Source organism: Mobula birostris, chromosome 31 (assembly GCF_030028105.1).
Source record: "Mobula birostris isolate sMobBir1 chromosome 31, sMobBir1.hap1, whole genome shotgun sequence".
Lineage (NCBI taxonomy): Eukaryota > Metazoa > Chordata > Chondrichthyes > Myliobatiformes > Myliobatidae > Mobula > Mobula birostris.
The window spans coordinates 31,533,208-31,554,484 of NC_092400.1; the positions used below are offsets into that span (position 1 = coordinate 31,533,208).

The window sequence follows — 21,277 nt, forward strand, 5'->3', positions numbered from 1 at the left end:
GGGATATTTTCAAGTGAGAGCAAGGAAGCTATTCCTGATGCCCCAGTCAAAGTTTTTCCTTCAATCAACAGCACTACAGCAAATGATCTGGTGATTGTTATGTTGCTGATTAAGTGATGTTAAGCAGAACTTGGGTTGTTGCTTTCTCCAGAACTCTGAAAGGTCATTGACCTAGAACTTGATTTTTTTTTCTCTCCTTTGTTCGCAGATATTGCCTGACCTGTTGGGCATTTCTGTCACTTTCACTTTTTATTGCAGGTTTCCTGCAACTGCAGTTCTTCAGTTTTTTGAACAAAACCAAGTTTTTTAAACAATTCTAAAATGACAAGATGAGATTAAATTGAATAGAAATCAAGGGAACAGTAACTAAGAGAAACCATGGGAATAACAGGCAGGCAACAATTTCAATTTTTTAGTTAACAGTTTAAACATTGGCAAAGTTACAAGCAAGTACAGTACTTTGTGCAAGTTTAAGCACTTCATTATGCAAAGGACATTATAAGTACATGGCAGTTACTTTGGGCAAGTCATCATCCCAGAAAAGCAGGAACTAGAGAATTTTTTTGGCCAGGATGCCAACACAGTCTGATCTTCAATTAGTGCCTTGGAAATTTTAGAATCTGTCTGAGAGGGCAAACAGAGCCTTGGCTTAATGTTCATCAAAATACCATGCATTCAGCAGTGCTGTGGTTTCCTTCCAAATGCATTGATGTGTTAGTCACTCAGATGTCTCTGAATTCCTGAATTCTAATTGAACCAAGGGCATCAGTTGATTGTGCTTAAAGCTAATAAAGGTTTGTAAACAGTTCCAACAGAAGATGAGATGAAAGTGGGATTGAAGAACTGTAAAGAAAGCCTGAACTGCCATGTGTTCATAATCTTTCTGCAATCTTTACTGGTAATTTAGTTGAAAAGAATATGTTAACATTCAGTCCATAAAGATGACCAAAGCTTCCATTTGCTTGTCATTATAACTTTTTGTTCTATTCTTACTCTGACCTTTCCATCTTTTACCTGTAACAATGCTCCAGTGAAATTCAATTTAAGCTCAAGGAGCAAAACTTAATATTCTGACTGGCACTTGACATTGAAATCAACAATTTTAATAATTGGTTATTCCAGTCTTGTACCTCGTATTTATGACTGTTTTCCTCCCTCCTGCTAATTCAGATTTAATTGGTTTTCTCATATTCAGATATCTCCCATATTTACCTGTATATCTTTTAACCAGCATCACCATTGCTTGTGTCACTTCTTTTTTGGTTTCTACTAAGTCACAGATCAAGCCCTTTGTTCTTATCCCGCTCCTACTTTCAGTAAAAATAATGAGCTTCAGTCCTTCAATATCAAAAAGTTAAAAGTTTGTCCTGAGCAAGTATATATTTTGGGTTTATTTGCTGTTGTGCATACAGTTCAGTTCAAGAACAAGCAACTTTGGCTTAATGGTATAACCAAAGTTCTGTGAATAGTCCAAAACTTAAGTGGCATTATATCATTAGGAATAATGTTCTTGAATCCATTTATTACATACAGTATATGAATATAGTATCCTTGAACTACTTCCTAAACAACCAGATGCAGTATTGTCATTGTTTTGTACTTTTGATTATCCAATACAAGTAAGTGGCAAAATGAGGTGATTTTGTTACTTCAATATATAGTTAATTTTAGAAGTTCTGCTTGTTAGATTTGACAGTTTGCTGTTCTGTTTTGCTTTTAAGCTTTAATTTAAACTACCTCAAGAAACAAGTTTATGACTGTAACAACTGGGTCCAGGTGTATAAGCACAACAGATTTATTAAGCAAGCTCAATCCATACTAAGAGGATATCATAGTCTAATAAATTGAATGTCAGGACAGTATTTTGTCAAGCCTTACAACTTCAACTTAGTGACTGTATGCATCAGAAAACCAGAAGTTAAATTTATAGGCAAGTTACCCATTGTGTCTAAAGGGGCTTACATTTGTTATCAGCAACACAAATTGTCGAGTCCATTGAATGTCTGGGCAGGCTTGAGGTGCCTGGTGGCCGACTCCTACACTATTTTCTCGATTCCTGTCAAGTCCTTGCAGCTCCTACTCCTCCAGACTACTATCTCTCCCCCTTCTGTCCACTGAGCTATCTTAATCCAAATGGTTTCAAAATGTTGCTTTTATTTTACTCATTACCAGCTTCGTCTTTTCATATTGAGCTATTCCTTACCCTGTTTTGCTTACTTGCAGACTGAATTACTCCCTGAATGGGATCTTTGCAGTCTGTTGCACTTATTGTTTGCATCATTAAAATAGTCCTTTCACTGTTTGAACTCCTTTTTTTCTCTCTGTACTACTCATTATCTCAAATGTCATTAGCTGGTTCATGAACGTACTTGTTCTGTTCCAGTTGCTAGAGTTATCTTGTGTATTGAATTCTAATCTTCTGAATCTGTTCTCGTTTACATAATTTGTATCTGTGGTGCAACAAAACTAATCTCTGCTGTTCAGTTCTTTTCATTCCTTGAGGAATATGCAAATTACTTTGGCTACAAAATAATGTGCAAGTTAATAATATAGTAGAAATTGAAGCAGGATTAGGCCATATTATAACTTCCACCAGCTCTCCAATTCATTAAGATCAAGGCTGACTGAATCTTGACCTTAACTCCATTTTTCTGTCTGTTTCCTGTGGACAGATATCTGTACCTCAGACTCTCCATTGATTCAACCTGCACAGCTTTTAGTGGTAGACAATTCGAAAGATCTATGACCCACTGTGAAGAAATTCCTCCTCATTTTGCCTTGAATGGATGGCATCTCAGCTGTGGATTCTGACCTCTGCCCGCTTCCTCCGCAAAGAAGGGAAATACCATTTTGACATCTCAAGTCAAGTCAAGTTTATTATCATTTTGACCATAAGCTGCTGGTACAGTACACAGTAAAAACAAAACAACGTTCCTCCAGGACTCTAGTATTACAGGAAACAACACAAAACTACACTAGACTATGTGAGACAGCACAAGGCCACACTCGACTACGTAAAACAACATAAAAACTGCACTAGACTACAGACCTGCACAGGACTACATAAAATGCACAAAACTGCAGGGCAGTATAATAATTAATAAACAAGACAATAGGCACAGTAGAAGACAAATTACAATATGATGATGTAGATGTCAGTCTAGACTCTTGAGTATTGAGGAGTCTGATGGCTTGGGGGAAGAAACTGTTGCAGTCTGGTCTTGAGAGCCGGAATGCTTCGGTACCTTTTGCCAGGTGGCAGGAGGGAGAATAGTGTTTGTGTGAGGGGTGCATGGGGTCCTTCACAATACTGTTAGCTTTGCGGGTGCAGTATGTGGTGTAAATGTCTGTAATAGCGAGAAGAGGACCCCGGTGATCTTCTCAGCTGATCTCACTATCTGCTGCAGGGTCTTGCGATCTGAGACTGTGCAATTCCCGAACCAGGCAGTGATGCAGCTGCTCAGGATGCTCTCAATACATCCTCTGTAGAATGTGGTGAGGATGGAGAGTGGGAGATGGTCTTTTCTCAGCCTTCGCAGGAAGTAGTGACGCTGCTGGGCTTTCTTTGCTATGGACCTGGTGTTGAGCGACTAGGTGAGATTCCCTCTCAGGTTCTTATGTTTTAATGAATTCACTAGCTCTAGTGAATAAAATCCCTACCCGCTCAAGTTTTCCCTTTCATCCCAAGAATCGATCTAAGTTTTTCTCATACTGATCAGTGGTTCCAGAACGTTGTACTTTAATTGAACTTCAAACCCATGTCTTGTTTAAAGCACCAATCCTAAACTCCTTCATGAGAACTGTGGCCCTCGAGCTCTAAATTTTTATTCATCACCATACTTCTTTCAGCCATTCAACCACCTAGGTTCCCGGCTCTTTCATTATTCATGCACTGTATGTGGATGGTTTCTTTGGCAAGGCCAGTATTTAATATCATTCCCTTCTTGCCTTGCGACGATGTAGTTTTCTGGTGGTTGGACTAAAATTGAGTCCAGAGTTCTTTAAATGGAGAGTTGCTGGATTTTCATCCTGCTGTGATAAACACTGTATATTTCCAAGTCAGAGGTATGTGACATGGAGGAAGATTTACAGATGACTGCTGCCTTTAGACACAGAAGTAGCAGGGGTTCTGGTTTCATTTTAGTTTTTGCCAAAGAGCACTTGACCAGTTTATTTTCCTCATTTTGTCGGTAGTCAACAGAGTAGCTACAATGTGCCGGAATCAGAAAATTCCATTAAAGACATTCCTTTACACCCATCCGTTTGGTCACCTCTTCATTTTTGACATTGTGAGAAAAAATAGTCTAATCTGATTTTTATATTACTGGTAACAAATGTAAGTGACCTCTAGACACAGTGGTCATTAATGTGACTTTTGGCTTTCTGATGCATACAGTCACTGGGGAAGATGTAGTAGTCCAGTTTGAAGTTTGAAGTTACAAAGCATGACATTGTGTGGTCCTGTTTACATTGTGGGATGTGGATGATTTGTGCAACAGTAGCCCTTCCAAATTGTATACCATCTTGTGTTGGAAATATATGGCTGTTCCTTCATTGCACTGGGTTTATATCCTGAAACTCCAATAGCATTCTGCACAAAGTACCTCTACCAGGAAGACTGCAGCAGTTTAAGGCAAAGGCTTATAGTCATCTCTACAAGGACATTTGGAGATTGCAATAAATTTTGAGTTGCGCCATTGACATTGACATCCTGAAAATTGAATTTAAAAAAACGGAGAGCTCAGAAATGTGAAACCACAGCTTCACAAAGGAGCTTTCATGCCCAGATACTATTGATTGACAATAATACTCTTCTACTCCGTGGGGTAAATTACTGTAGGTCTCAGCTGGTCTATGAGATGCAGGATATTTGGTATACTCAAAATCTAATTTGTGCACATTTTTCCTTGTAAAAATAACACTTACCTACCAAGTGATAATATCGTTTGAACATGATAACTAAATAGACTAACAGATTCAACCTGGAATTCCATATTTAAAAAATTCTAATTGTCCTGCTTCAAAGCCTGATGATGTTAATTCTAATAGAAAATCTGTACATGTAGCATGCAAAACATCTGAAGGAATTTCAAATAACTTCAGTTTTTGACGTTAATTCACTTTCGTTAACTCAGATTTTTTGGTGTTTGTAGATAAAGGTAAAATAGCTCTGAATAAAAATGACAAGAACAGCAGTCACCTACATTTGACGCACTCACGATCTTCACTGATCTGAAAAGTTATTCTTATCTGGCTCATTATTGTGTCCAACAATAGTGATATGTATTGCCCCAGGACTGAAATGAGAGATGCTGAAAGTGCATATTTTGAACCTTTTAGAAGCTATTAACTGTCGTGTCTGGGTCAATACTGGAGTCAATGACATTTAAAGTGTATATCTGATATGAGTATGATCTGTTTTATTGGATATAATTTCAGAGACCATAATGATTGACCTCTTTTAAACTAAGGCCCTAGTCCCTTCACTGTTCTAGGCATCATCTGAAGTAATCTTGTTAAAAGGAAAAAGCTATTTAAAAAATGTAGTTGAAGCATTATGGTAAATGGTTTATATTGGTTGAAAAACTTACTTTGAAGCAAATATATTTATTGGCACTATTCTTCAGTTTAAATCTTAGTAATGGTTTTGCAGAGTATAAATATATTTTTAAAAAGGATGCTTTCCAGCTAATAAGTATTTTCCCATTCTAGTGGTTTTGAATTCTGCGACAGTGCACTAATTTGAATATAATCATGCTTTCTTAAATACTGTCTACCTATCAGTATGGATTTCCCCAATTTTGATACTGTTTGCAAATATCAGAATTTTCTGTGACATTAGTATTTAATTTCTGAGTTATTTCTTCATTCAACAGCAGCTTCAAACTTACTTGACATTTTAATTTTAAAATATTTTCAAAGTGCTTCACATGAATGGTCAGATAAAAATGGGCATAAACTGAAGAAGGAGAGGATATGGGGTCATGAACTAAGGCTGAAGGTTTTTGAGAGGGGAACATTTTAAACTATGGTTGCAGAATGGCTTCCAAGTAAGGATTGCATGTTGGGTGAGGTTGGAGGGAGAGGGGGGCCTAGTAATGTATTAGGGCCTAGTAATAGAACATGTATTTTTCAGCCTGTTGTTTACTTTGGATGTGGACCTATACTTTCAAGCTGTTTTGCTATATATTAGCAGTGTATGTGTGTCTCAATGATTGGAATTTGTAGTGGCTCCACCACATGATCGATTTGCTTATAGTCCAATCATCTCTTGGTGCAACATTGACATGTATGGAATTATCAGCTTGTATTTTGAGTATTGGTCAGCAGTGGGAGTTGAGTGCTTTCTAACCTGGGGTTGGGCCCATGGTGGTACTGTTGACATGTATAGCTTGTCTCTTACTGATTAGTGCATTCATCTGTTAAGCTATTGAAATGTCACTGATGCTTGCCAAAAGCACTGAACAGTATAAAAATATACTTCAGTTGTATGTTTTTTTTTTGTTCTTGCCATGCTTTCTGCTGCAAATCAAGAATATCAGAATCTGGTTTATTATCACTGACATAGTGAAATCTGATGTTTTGTAGCAGCAGTACAGTGTAGTTCATTAAAAAGCTATAGGTTACAATAGGACAAATAACTAAGTAAGGTAAAAGAGCTAAATTTTGAGATAGCATTCTTTGGTTCATGGACCACTCAAAAATCTGATTGTGGAGGGGAAGAAGCTGTTCCTAAAATGTTGAATGGCCTCCTTGGTGGTAGTAATGAGAAGAGGACATGTCCTGGATGGTGAAGATCATTAATGATCGGTGCCTCCTTTTTGAGGTACTGCTTTTTGAAGATGTCCTTTGATGGTGGAGAGGCTTGTGTCCATGATGGAGCTGGCTGAGTCTACAACCCTCTGTAGCTTTTTTTGATCCAATGTATTGGAGCTTCCATACCAAGTGATGATGCAACCAGTCAGAATGTTCTCCATCTGTAGAAATTTGCTAGAGTCTTTGACATACCAAATCTCCTCAAACTCACAATGAAGTATAGCTGGTAGTGTGCCTTCAAGATTGCATCATTGTGTTGGGTCCAGGATAGAACCTTTGAAATGTTTTAAGCCCAGGAACTTGAAGCTGCTCACCTTTTCCACTGCTGACCCTCGATGAGGACTAGTCTGTGTTCTCTGGGTTACCCCTTCCTGAAGTCCTCAATTACTTCAAGCAACACACATAGAAGTTGCTGGTGAACGCAGCAGGCCAGGCAGCATCTCTAGGAAGAGGTGCAGTCGACGTTTCAGGCTGAGACCCTTCGTCAGGACTAACTGAAGGAAGAGTGAGTAAGGGATTTGAAAGTTGGAGGGGGAGGGGGAGGGGGAGATCCAAAATGATAGGAGAAGACAGGAGGGGGAGGGATGGAGCCAAGAGCTGGACAGGTGATAGGCAAAAGGGATACGAGAGGATCATGGGACAGGAGGTCCGAAAGAAAGACAAGGGTGGGGGGGACCCAGAGGATGGTCCTCAATTACTTCCTTGGTCTTTCTGACATTGAGTTCAAAATTACTGTTGCAACATCACTCAACCAGCTAATCTTTCACTCCTGTACACCACCTCGACATCATCTGAGATTCTGCCAACAACTGTTGTCATCAATAAATTTGTATATGGTGTTTGAGCTGTGTCTCACCACATAGTATTGAATATAGAGAACAGAGCAGTGTGCTAAACATGTATCCTTGAGGTGCGCCTGCATTGTCAGCAAGGAGACAATGTTATTTCCAGGCTGCACTGACTGTGATCTCTCGATGAGGAAGTCAAGGATGCAGTTACAGGAGGAGGTATAAAGACCCAGATTTTGAAACTAATCGAGGGAATGATTGTGTTGAATGTTGAGTTGTAATCAAACGACAGCAGTCTGACATGGGTATTGTTGATCAAAGGCCAAGTGGAGAGCTAGTGAAATTGCATTCACTGTAGACCTCTTGTTCTGATAGGTATGTTGCAGCAGATCTTTGTTAGGTGCTAAATTATGTAATCAAGGGTTGCTTCTATGCACTAATTTCAAACTAGTTTTAAAAATTTATCACTTTGGATTCTTTTGTAATATGCTGTTGAATTTAGCTTATTTCCCCCAGGGTTAAATAATTTATTGGAATTGGCCCTTACTGATTTTTCCCAATGAGACTGCCTATTTCAAAAACTGGATTATGTGATGTTAGAACAAAAACTAGCTATCACAGCAAGCTTCAGGCCACCTCATATCTAATACTTATGTAATTAGGGACATGGATTCTTTCTATCATTGAAGCTAAAAACTTATGAACAGCCATTTAAGAGTAGAGAAATCAGAGCTGTGATCACAAAGAAATCATTGTTAATTACTGTTATTCAATTTTCAGATACTGACATTTGAAACCAAAAATCCTGAAGAGCTGGCTGAACGATTACGAGCTGTATGCGGGAACCAGAGTAATGCCTATGCTCGACTGCTTGAATACCGTCTCAATGCACTTAGAGGACTGTGGAATGCACAACGCCAGTTAGCGCTTGAAGAACAGCATGAACGTGAAAACTCCAGTGATGAAGAGGCCATATCCTTGCTCAAGCGGCAGGGCTTACTGCAACAACCAGAACAGGCGCCGTTTACCTCTCGCATGGGCCTCTTATTGGTGTTCCCTTTAATCCAGTCACAGAGTAAAACTGACCCCTCCCTCTGTAACATTACTGCTGAGGTACTCCTCAACTGCCTTAGAGATTGCCAGCCTTTGAGTCTCACAAAAGAACCTGCCGACTGTCTGAATGGTTTGGAATCCCTGCTTTGCTCTTGGTTGGAAGAATCACCTACTTCTAGTCATTCCATCACATGGAAACAGAAAGAGAACGCTGCAGCCGCACTGGTGGCTCTTGCCTGTGCAAGGTAGGAGCAATCTGGCACATCTTAAAGTTGTAGTAACCGGAAATACATTTCATGTGATTGTTTACAATGTTGAAGTCATTGTCATCTTTAGCTTACTGAGGGGTGTTAGGAAGTATCATGCTGAATATTGCTAATATAATGAACCTAAAAATGGGAAAGAATATAGTCATCAAAGGTGATTATTTTAAGAGACTAATTGTGAACGTAATCATTACATGATTATATGAACGTCACTACATTTTGTGAAAGATTCTCTGTGCCATCTCTATCTAACCATGCATGTGTAAGTATTTTGAGCATAATTTGCAAACTATCTTTAGACAAAGGACTATCTGTTTAAAATAAAACTTGAACATTTTGGACATGGTGTTAATTGGTATTGACAGGACTGGAAGTGTAAGATCTCCCCCACCTGTGCTGTTATAATTATTACAGAAGTAGAGGGACGATTGAATATACTGTATTTTTGTTTCATCTTAAGGATTTGCAATTTTTTGCAATGCATCTCTTCTTGGTCTTCTGTTCTGGTTAACATTATTAAGAATTTTTAATTTACATCCAAATGTTCCCCCATTTGGAGCTGGAGAAAAGCATGCCTTTCTTGGTGGCTAGTGTGACACACCATTCCTGTGCCACTAAATACTGCACAGTTTCAACTGACAGCAGTTTTTGTGCTTTTCTGGTAAATAGAGGTTCCATAGTTGCTTTGTACTAGTTTTGAGACTTCAAGTTGCCTTTGATGTTGGACCTGTCATGTAGTCTCGTGGTGAATTGTGCAGTTGAGGCAGTTCCTTGGTACTCGGATTCCTGGTTCTTCAGTTCATAAAGTCTGTGGCAATCATCAAGCGTTCATTTACACTAGTCCTATTTTGTTCTCTCCTATCCCCATCAACTTTCCCTCTTTTCCCTCTTTCCCCGCCTCAACCCAAGTCTTTGGAATGTGGGAGGAAGCTAGAGCACTGGGTGAAACCCACTTGATAACAGGGAGAAAATGCAAACCCCATGCAGACAGCACAAGAGGTCAGGACTGAACTCAGGCAGCAGTTCTACTAACTGATTCACTGCTGCTGAGAAATATCTCCAAGCATTCTGTGCCTAGTTAGGTCATTCAGAGTAATCATAATTTTGACAGCCTGCTAAGCCAGGTTTGTAGCTGACATCTGCATCTCACATTATTTATATGCTGAAGGCTCTGCCATGGGAGAGAAGTTCATGGATGGATTGGGAATGCAAGTTGACATTGCAAGATTTGAGTAATATTTATTTGTGGTAATATTACTGTATCTGTTATGTGTGTGAGTTATATGTACTGTGTTGTACACCTTGGTCCAGAAGAATGTTGTCTCATTTGAAGATATAGATGCATACAGTTGAATGACAATAAACTTGACCTAGAATTTGAACTTAAAACTATTAAAGAATTGTTGCATAGATCGGTTGCGAGTGTAAATGACATTTCCGCAGTTAACAAATTTTGGCTTTTTCCTTTGGTGATTTGTTTGGCATTATGAATGGTTTAATGGGTATAAACCTCCAAGAAGACCGCAATCTTGTTGCAGGGGTTGGAGGCTTGCGTGTTTCAATGACCTAGAGAGCTATGCTGGCTGGAGTTGGGGCTTTGGCTGTTCGCAGGGTCGCATGTGCCAAACAGGTCAAAAGGTAGAAGCCAGACTAAGAGTGGTCTACCAGGTTCGGGGGTTCATATCAGGGCTAACAACGCTGACTGGTCAAGAATAAATAGTTATGGAAGCTGCAATTTAGAATCCTTCTTTATATGTGTGCGACAGTGTGATGGCAAAGGACAGACAGATGGAGGATCTAAATGCCAAAGGCATAACAGGCAGTAAGTAATGGGTATGAACTGAACAGAATTTTTAAGAACATAAGATATAGGAGCAGAAATAGGCCATTCGGCCCACCGAGTCTGCTCTGCCATTCAGTCGTGGGGTGATCCAATTCTTCCAGTCATCACCACTCCCCTGCTTTCACTCCATACCCTTTGATGCCCTGGCTAATCAAGAACCTATCTGTCTCTGCATTAAATACACCCAGTGACATGGCCTCCACAGCCACTTGTGGCAACAAATTCCACAGATCTACCACCCTCTGACTAAAGTAACTTATCGGCATCTCAGTTCTAAAAGGATGTCCTTCAATCCTGAAGTTGTGCCCTTTTATCCTAGAATCCCTTACCATGGGAAATAACTTTGCCATATCTAATATGTTCAGGCCTTTTAACATTTGGAATGTTTCTATGAGACCCCCCCCTCATTCTCCTGAACTCCAGGGAATTCAGCCCAAGAGCTACCAGACGTTCCTCAAACGGTAACCCTTTCATTCCTGTGATCTGTATTATAGTGGTTTATAATTTATTAACAAATTTGAAAGAAGTTGGGCCATATTGGCCTAGAGAAATGCCATCTAACCATTGCCTATTTGAGTACATTCTTGCATAATCTGCATTCTTTTAACATGATAAACAAATGTAAAAGTGTTCTGAGCCAGAGAAACTTGAGGGATGAAGTTTTGAATTTTGTTATTGTAATAAAGGAATGGAGTTTTTTAAAAGAAATCACATTGGTATTATATTCCTTCATGCAAAATGGATGCATTGATGGCACAGGTCGGAGGAGTTGATAAAAATCTGCTTCAAGGTTGTGTATTGGAGGGGTCGTGACTGTCACGGACAGCACTGCCCATTTACCTGATCGAAAGACATGCCACCTGCCAATCTAGGTTTGACACCTCCTCACCCATCAATGTACACCTAACCACGGGCCCCTTTAATTAGCCTTGTACTTGACCTCAGACAATTGGCCTTTGTAATCAGCTTAACCCTGCTGGCACTGAGCCATTGGCTTCCCTGTGAACCACCTGGGCTGGACTCATCAGCCCTGCTGCACTATAAAGGAAGCCACGTGTGCTTGACCCTTTCTCTTTTTTACTACCTCCGAGGGACCACCCTGCCGTTGGTGAGTTGTGCATTGAATAGGGTTAGGGGTGTGGGTATGGTCCCAAATATCATAAGAGCCGTGCCCACACAGAGTCAAGGGTGTCGGGGTATCGTATTGACTTTTCCCTTGGTTGTATGTGTGTGTATGTGTGTACTTTGTTCCCACGTGATTTTATTAATTGTCCGCGTGTGTCTATTTGCTGATCCGACTACTGTAAGTTGTGTGCGTGTGCGTGTTGCTTCTGTCGCCATTTTCCCACGTTCGCCTTCTGTAAATAAAATCCTTTACTACTATGACTGGGTCCAGAGTCCTCGCCTTTGAGACCTATCGAATCTGTTTCCTCACCTACAACAGGGTGTCAATTTAATCAGTGCATTGAATGATACAGAGCGAGGACCTCAATATGCAGCTTTTATTAATTATTACCCAAATATGATATAGTTGAAGAATATCTTTAGAAGTTGTATTTAGCTGCAGTGTAACTGATCACTTTTTCCGTAAGTGATTTCAAATTAGAATGAGTTAAAATGTGACTTACTTCATGCAGGTTTTCAGTCACAAAAGTAAATAACCCAAATCACGACCAGAATATAGGTGATAAGTGGCTAATACACTCAATTTCATTTCTAAAAGGGTTTATCTAACGAATTTAATATTAAACACACAGCACATATTTTCTTCGCATGAATATAGTGATAAGTCAATTATCAGGGGAGGAAAGGGGAGCTTGAAGTAAGTGTTGAACGAACTTCCAGTAGAAGTGGTAGAGGCAGGTTCGATATTATCATTTAAAGAAAAATTGGATAGGTATATGGACAGGAAAGGAATGGAGGGTTATGGGCTGAGTGCAGGTCGGCGGGACTAGGTGAGATTAGCGTTCGGCACAGACTAGAAGGGCCAAGATCGCCTGTTTCCGTGCTGTAATTGTTATATGGTTATATAAGTCAATAGCAAAATAACATTTTAAGTAACGTTTGGATATTAAACACACAGCACATATTTTCCCCGTATGAACATATAAAATCATTGCAACACACCAATATCGCTAAATCAGTGGGAGCCCCGGGCTTGTTTCTCTGCAACAAGACGGTCCCATCGAGGGGTGATGGGAGACAGCGATACTCGAAGGGGATTCCTTATTTCCAATCTATTCCACAATTCAGTTTTCGTTGCATTCATTGCAGAGATATGTTGGAAATGGAAGCAACGTTTTCATTGCTTTTGTGGCTATCTCAGAATATTCAGCCTTGACTTTGATCCAGAATGCCGGCAGAGATGCTATGTCAAACATACTTTTCAGCCCGTCGTCATCAGCAAGCTCGAGGAGTTATCTCCTTCCTACGCTGACATGGATGACGCGCGGATCATGACCTCGCGTGCGTTCAAGCTCAACAATGGATGTGACAGGGAATGAGGAAAGGTGCAGCTGACTCATATCACCAAATCATATCATTTCCTCGCGGCCTGGTAGCGCATGCTTTGCAGCCCGGTGGTTGGGGGCTGCTAGTATATAGCATCAATTATTATTACTACAGATGAATGTTTTCACCTTGCAATTGAATATATGGCTTCTATTTAGATTATGAGGACACACAGTCCTCTTTTATTGTCATTTAGTAATGCATGTATTAAGAAATGATACAATGTTCCTCCAGTGTGATATCGCAGAAACACAAGGCAGACCAAGACTGAAAAACTGACAAAAACCACATAATTATAACATACAGTTACAACAGTGCAAGCAATACCGTAATTTGATAGAAGAACAGACCATGGGCATGGTAAAAAAAAAAGTCTCAAAATCTCTCGAAAGTCCCAACATCTCATGCAGACAGTAGAAGGAAGAAAACTCTCTCTGCCATGAGCTTCCAGCGCCGCAAACTTGCTGATGCAGCAGTATTCTGGAAGCACCCGACCACAATCTGACTCTCAGTCCGTCCGAAAACTTCGAACCTCCGACCAGCCCTCCGATACCGAGCACCATCTCTGCCAAGCGCTTCGACCCCAGCCCCGGCCACCAGCAACAGGCAAAGCCGAGGATTTGGGGCCTTCCCCTCCGCAGATTCTCGATCGCACAGTAGCAGTGGCAGCGAACCGGGCATTTCAGAAGTTTCTCCAGATGTTCCTCCATGCTTCTCATATCTGTCTCCATCAAATCAGGATTGTGCACGGCATCCTACTTACAAATATGATATCGTTTCACTGTAGAGGCCGCGCACGCTGCGTCGCACCGCCATCTTCTCCTCCCTCCCTTCACTTAACCTTGCATAAAGGACAAAGAAAGCTTTGATGTAAGTTTAGAAAACCATTGAATTTTCTTGTTCTGATAAAGTTTCAATTGAGTGTCATTAATCAGATTCACAGTGTTGTACAGCATGGAAGCAGGTCTTTGGGTCTGAATTATCCACACTAAACAAGATATGCAAATTCAATTTGCCTACATTTGGCCCACATCCCTCTAAATCTTTCCTATCTATTTGCCTGTTCAGATGTTTTTTAAGACATTTGTCATTGCAGCATTCTCTAACACCACCTCTGGCAGTTATTCCACTATCCATTGTGAATAACTTGCCCCATCAGATTCCCTTTAAAAATCTGCTTTTACTTTTAAGTTATGCTTTCTCGTATTTGACATTTCCACCCTACTAAAAGACTGACTATTAACAATACATATGCCTCTGGTAATTTTATAAACCTCTAAATTCATCCTTCTGCCTTCTATACTGCAGGGAAAATGTCCTAGCCTATCCAATCTCTCCTTATAAACTTAAACCCTCCAGTCCATGTATTTCTTAGAATGAATTTTGATCTGGCCTTGCTGATTGGTCAATGTGAATATTTCAGTAAAATTAGAAAGTGATATAGAATAGCTATTGCATGCAAAATTATTACAACTTCCAGGGAAATAAGGTGAAAGAAAGGGAATGGGGATTGATGAAAGGGGGTGGGGGCAATACAGAAGTTCAAGAAATCAATGTTCATGCCAACAGGTCGGAGGCTACCAAGGTGGAATATAAGGTGTTGTTCCTTCAACCTGCGTGTGGCATCATCGCAGCAGTAGAGGAGGCCATGGACTGACATGTTGGAATGGGAAAGGGAAGTGAAATTAAAATAGGTGGCCACTGGGAGATCATGCTTTTTCTGGCGATGGAGCATAGGTGCTTGGTGAAGTGGTTTTCCAATCGACATCAGGTCTCACCAATATACAGGAGGCCACACCAGGAGCACCGGATACAGTGGTTGACCCCAACAGACTTACAGGTGAAGTGTCGCCTCACCTGGAAAGACTTTTTGGGGCCCTAAATGGTAGTAAGGGAAGAGGTGTAGGGGCAGGTGTAGCACTTGTTCCGCTTGCGAGGATAAGTACCAGGAGGGAGATCAGTGGGGAGGGACGAATGGACAAGGGAGTTGCGTAGGGAGTGACCCCTGCAGAAAGCAGAAAGTGGGGGGTGGAGGGAAATGTGTTTAGTGGTGGGATCCCATTGGAGATGGCGGAAGTTATGGAGAATTATGTGCTGAGCGCAAAGGCTGGTGGGGTGGTAAGTGAGGACAAGAAGAACCCTATCCTTGGTGGGGTAGCGGGAGGATGGGGTGACGTGCGCAAAATGGAGGAGATGGAGGAGATGCAGTTGAGGGCAGCATTGATGGTGGAGGAAGGGAAGTCCCTTTCTTTGAAGGAGGACAGCACCTTCATTCTGGAATGAAAAGCCTCATCCTGAGAGCAAATGCAGCAGAGATAGAGAAATTGAGAGAAGGGGATGGCATTTCTACAAGTAACAGGGTGGGAAGAGGTACATTTCAGGTAGCTGTGAGAATCAATGGGTTTATAAAACGTATCAGTAGATGAGCTGTCTCCAGAGATAGAGGCAGAGAGATCAAAAAAAGGGAGGGAAGTGTTAGACATGGACCAGGTAAATTTGAGGGCAGGGTGGAAGTTGGAGGCAAAGTTAAAATTGACAAGCTCCGCATGGGGGCAGGAAGCAGCTCCAATACAGTTGTCAATGTAGTGTAGGAAAAGTTGGGGAGTGATACCAGTGTAGGCTTGTAACATAGACTGTTCCACTGCAGGCATGGTTGGGAGCCACACGTGTGCCCAAGGCTACACCTTTTGTTTAAAGGAAGTAAGGGGAAACGGAGAAATTATTGAGGATGAGGACCAATTCCACCAGACGGACGAGAGTGGTGGTGGAGGGGAACCGATTGGGTCCGGTATCCAGAAAGAAGTGGAAAGCTTTGAGGCCTTCCTGGTGGGGGATGGAGGTGTATAGGGACTAGACTTCCGTAGTAAAGATAAGATGATCAGGGCCAGGGAACTTCAACTCATTGAAAAAATCAAGAGTGTGTGAAATGTCACTCATGTAGGTAGGAAGAGACTGTACCAAGGAGGATAAAGTGGAGTCGAGGTATGCAGATACAAGTTTGATGGGGCAGGATCAAGCAGAAGCAATGGGTCTACCTGGACAGGTAGGTTTGTGGATCTTGGGTAGGATGTCTTTCTGGTAAATGTGTTATGCAGAAGTATCGTTTTGAAAGGCCTTTTGACTGGATGTGCCAGTCTTGGATGAGTCCTTAGTGAAACACAGGTCAGCCTCTTCCTTGTATTAAAATAAAGCTGCAGTTGCCAGAAATCTGAAATAAAAATAAAAAATGCTTGAAACATGGCAGATTAGGCAGCATCTATGGAAGGAGAATTGGTTAATTATTTCAAGAATGATTTCCTTCATAAAAACTGGTAAAGTGAGAAAGCAAGTTAGTTTTCAGCTGCATAGAATGTGGGGAAAAAATGGGCAGGAGATAGGAATATTTCTGATGAGTGAGATCAAATGATTGAATATGGCAGATAAATTTCTTGGTGTTGCAGTAAATAGTAAGGCTGAAGGATATGCTATATAGGTGTAGTGGTTAGCACAGTGCTGTACAGTACAGGTGACCCGGGTTCAATTCTCGCCGCTGCCTGTAATTGTTGAAGGGTTGATTCGCAAGTTTTAATTGTTTTAATGTTCATAATTTAAATCATGAAACAACATTTTGCAGTAAGAATTAACTGTGTTTACTAATTTGGTTGCAGATCTGCTATATGTGTTAAAAGTACCTGTGTGGATATGTAGTCTACATCCAAAATAGTGAAACTATTCATAATCACTGCTGCCTTCAGTGTGGTTGATTCTCTGTAGCATTAATGTAGTTATTATATTGTTGGTTTGCTTCCCATTAGATATTTGTTATTGAAATAAAAAAAATGTATTCCATGCCATAACAACACACATCTGTACTCTTACTGTCAAGATGAAGCCACACTCAGGTTGGAGGAACAACACCTTATATTCCGTCTGGGTAGCCTCCAACCTGATGGCATGAACATTGATTTCTCTAACTTCCGTTAATGCCCCTCCTCCCCTTCTTACCCCATCCCTTATTTATTTTTATCTCCCCTTTTTGCTTCTCTCTCTGTCTCTCTCATAATCACTCCTTGCCTGCTCTTCATCTTCCTCTTGGCTCCCCTCCACCGTTCTTTCTCCCTAGGCCTCCTGTCCCATGTCCCTTCTCCGATTCTGTATCCCTTTTGCCAATCAACTTTCCAGCTCTTAGCTTCATCCCTCCCCCTCCTGTCTTCTCCTATCATTTTGGATCTCCCCCTCCCCTTCCCACTTTCAAATCTCTTACTATCTCTTCTTTCAGTTAGTCCTGATGAAGGGTCTTGGCCTGAAACGTTAACTGTACGCCTTCCTATAGATGCTTTCTGGCCTGCTGCGTTCCACCAGCATTTTGTGTGTGTTGCTTGAATTTCCAGCATCTACAGATTTTCTTGTGTTTGCGTTTTTAAATTCCATGCCCTAAGATCATTTTCCTAGCTTTGCCATATCCAACCTAGAATGTCAATCCTGTTTAGAAGAAATGGGCAAAAGTGTTTTATTTCCCAACGCTGCTGTTCATTTTCTTTATTTATCCTGACAAGGAAAAATATTTTAAGATATGGGCAAGCCCCTTTGATGTATTAAGAAAATGGCCATCTTTCATACTGCTATGAAAATGTTAACCTATTTCAGTCATTTTCCTTTTGGCAATCCCCACAATTTTGATACTTGATCTCCCATCTCAAAGCTAGACCAGTAGCTCAGTTTTTTTTTAACCCATACAGAGATATATGCGAGGGAAAAATTTAGTTTGATACCACTGGTTCTCTAGTTCTGAGCAAGAGCAGCACAGGAACAAGCCCTTGGCCCACAATGTTGTACTGAACCAATTAAATTTAATAATAAATAATATAAAATGGCTAACTAAACTAATCCCTTCAGCCTACACAATGTCCATATCCTTCCATTTCCCTCACATTCAAATGTCTATCTAAATGTCTCTTAAAAGTCCTTAATTTACCTGCCTCTACCACCACTCTAGGCAGCCCATTCCAGACACACATCACTCTCTTGTGGGGGAAATTTAAAAAAAACCTGCCCCCCACATCTCCTTTGAACTTGCCCCTTCTCACCTAAAATATATGCCCTTCGGTATTATACATTTCAACCTTGGTGGGGGGGGGGGGGGTAGGGGAAAGATACTGTTTGTCTATGCTTCTCATAATCTGATGAACCTCTATCAGATTTCCCCTCAGCCCCTGCTGCTCTAGAGAAAACGACCCAAGTTTGTCCAACCTTTCAATAGAGAACATGCCAGAGTGCCTACAAGATGGCTTTTTAGATCAGCTTGTGGTTGAGCCCACTGGAGGATCAGCTATTCTGGATTGGGTGTTGTGCAGTGAACTAGAATTGATTAGAGACCTTAAGGTAAATTTAGAATTCTTGGGGGCAAGTGATCATAATATGATCAAATTTGCCCTCAAATTTGAGAAGGAGAAGCTAAAGTCAGATGTATCAGTATTACAGTGGAGTAAGGGAACTTGCAGAGGCATGAGAGAGGAGTTGGCCAGGATTGATTGGAAAATAACACTGGTGGGGATGATGGCAGAGCAGCAATGGCTGGAATTTCTGGAAGCAGTTCTGAAGGCAGAGGATATGTACATCCCAAAGAGGAAGAAATACTCTAAAGGCAAGATGACACAGCCATGGCTAACAGGAGAAGTTAAAGCCAATATAAAAGCCAAAGAGAGGGAATATAATAGAGCAAAAATTAGTGGAAAGTTGGAGGATTGGGAAGCTTTTAAAAACCAAAAGAGGCAACTAAAAAAGTCATAAAGAAGGTAAAGATGGAATACGAAAGTAGGCCAACCAATGATATTAAAGAGGATACCAAAAGTTTCTTCAGATACATGAAGTGTAAAAGAGAGGTGAGAGTGGATATTGAATCAGTGGAAAATGGAGAGGTAGTAATGGTGGAGGGGGGACAACAAAATGGTGGACGAACTGAATAAGTACTTTGCGTCAGTCTTCATAGTGGAATACACTAGCAGTATGGTGGAAGTTCCAGGTGTCGAGGTCACAAAGTGTGTGAAGTTACCGTAACTAGAGGGAATATTCTTGAGAAACTGAAAGGTCTGAAGGTAGGTACATCACCTGGACCAGATTTTGTACACCCCAGAGTTCTGAAAGAGGTGGCTGAAGAGATTGTGGAGGCATTAGTAATGATCTTTCAAGAATCACTAGATTCTGGAATAGTTTGGAATACTAGAAAATTGCAAATGTCACTCCACTGTTCAAGAAGGGAGAGAGGCAGAAGAAAGGAAACTATAGGCCAGTTAGTCTGATCTCAGTGATTGGGAGATGTTGGAGCCCATAGTCAGCATGGTTTCCTTAAGGGAAAATCTTGCCTAACAAATCAGTTGGAATTATTTGAAGAAATAACCAGCAGGATAGAGAAAGAATCAGTTATGTCCTAGGATTTTCAGAAGGCCTCTCTACTTCCGCTCCCTTTGAAGTAGAGAGGCTACAGAAGAACTGAAACAGATTAGGGGGATGGGCAAAGAAAGAGCAGATAGAATACTGTGTTGGGAGCAAAGTGCTTGTGCAGGATTCCCTAAATGTTAATTTGCATGTTGAGTCTGTGGTGAGGAAGGCAAATGCAATGTTAGCATACATTTCAAGAGATTAGAATATAAAAGCAAGGCTATAATGTTGAGACTTTATAAAGCACTGGTGAGGTCTCACTTTGGAAGACGGTGAACAGATTTGAGCCACTTATCTTAGAAAGGATGTGCTGAAACTGGAGATGGTTCAAAGGAGGTTCGTGAAAATGATACTAGGATTAAATGGCTTGTCATATGTAGAGCGTTTGATGGCTCTGGGTCTGTATTCACTGGAATTCAGAAGAATGAGTGGTGACCTCATTGAAACCTATCAAATGGTGAAAGATCTTGATAGAGTGGATGTGGAGAGAATGTTTTCTGTGGAGGGAGTGTCTAAGACCAGAGGAGACTGCCACTCTATTCTGAGGCTTCCTTTTAAAACGGAGATGAGGAGGAATTTTTTAAGCCAGAAAATGGTGAATCTGTAGAATTCATTGCCACAGGCAGCTGTGGAGGCCAAGCCTTTATGTATATTTAAGAGGCCATGAAGGGATACGGGGAGAAGGCAGCAGGTTGGGGCTGAGAGGAAAATTGGATCAACCATGATGAAGTGGTGGAGCAGACTTGATGGGCCAAATGGCCTAATTCTGCTCCTATATCTTATGGTCTTATGTCCTTGTGGTCTAATCCAGGCAGCATACTGGTAAACCTTTTCTGCACCCTCTCCAAAGCCTCGGCATCTTATGGAGTGCCCAAAACTGTATGCGGTACTCCAGACGTGGCCTAACTAGAATTTTATTAAGCTGCAGCAGGATTTCCTGACTTTTGAACATAGTGCCTTTACTACTTAAGGCAAGCCTGCCGTATATATGCCTTCCTAACCACCCTATCAAACTGTAGACTCTTTCAGGGAGCTATGAACTTGGGCCTGAACACTTAAGGGTCTTGCCCTTAACAGTGTGCTGCCTCTTTCTATTTGACCTACCAAGATGCAATACTTCACATTTAGTAAAGTTAATCTCCATCTGTCACTTCTCCAGCTATTTCTGCAACTGATCTATATCTCACTGTATTCTTTGCCTGTCCTGTCTGTTATCCACACAGCATCCATCTTTGTATCATTTGCAAACTTACCAAACAACCCACCTACATTTTCATCCAGGTCACTAATATACATCAGGAACAGCAGAGGTCCTAGTACAGATCCCTGCAGAACACCACTAATCACAGACCTCACAGACTTGGAAGACCTGTTAAAGTTCCAGTGCATGGATACAGTACAATCTGGGCAATATTTTGGTAGCCTTTTCCAAAAAGAGATGTCTAACCACATGGCATCTTTTCGTAGTGTAATCATTCTGTGGTTCAGTGTCATTAGTATTGCCAAACCTCTGCCGTTGACATTCTCATAGTTCTTATATTCTCATATTTTGATGTAGGAGGCCAGTTAGCTTGTTAGTTTTC

The 21,277-nt window shown here is 40.9% G+C and overlaps 1 protein-coding gene across 10 annotated transcripts in view; it reads left to right on the forward strand.

The window, feature by feature from the left end:
- The window catches only part of LOC140190944 (probable E3 ubiquitin-protein ligase HECTD4), a 292,655-nt gene that overhangs the window by 8,290 nt on the left and 263,088 nt on the right, over positions 1-21,277 (forward strand). For all 10 annotated transcript variants that reach the window (XM_072247927.1, XM_072247930.1, XM_072247924.1 and 7 more), the window contains exon 2: positions 8,385-8,902. In XM_072247927.1, the coding sequence (XP_072104028.1) occupies positions 8,385-8,902 (518 nt within the window). The remainder of the gene's footprint in view (positions 1-8,384; positions 8,903-21,277) is intronic.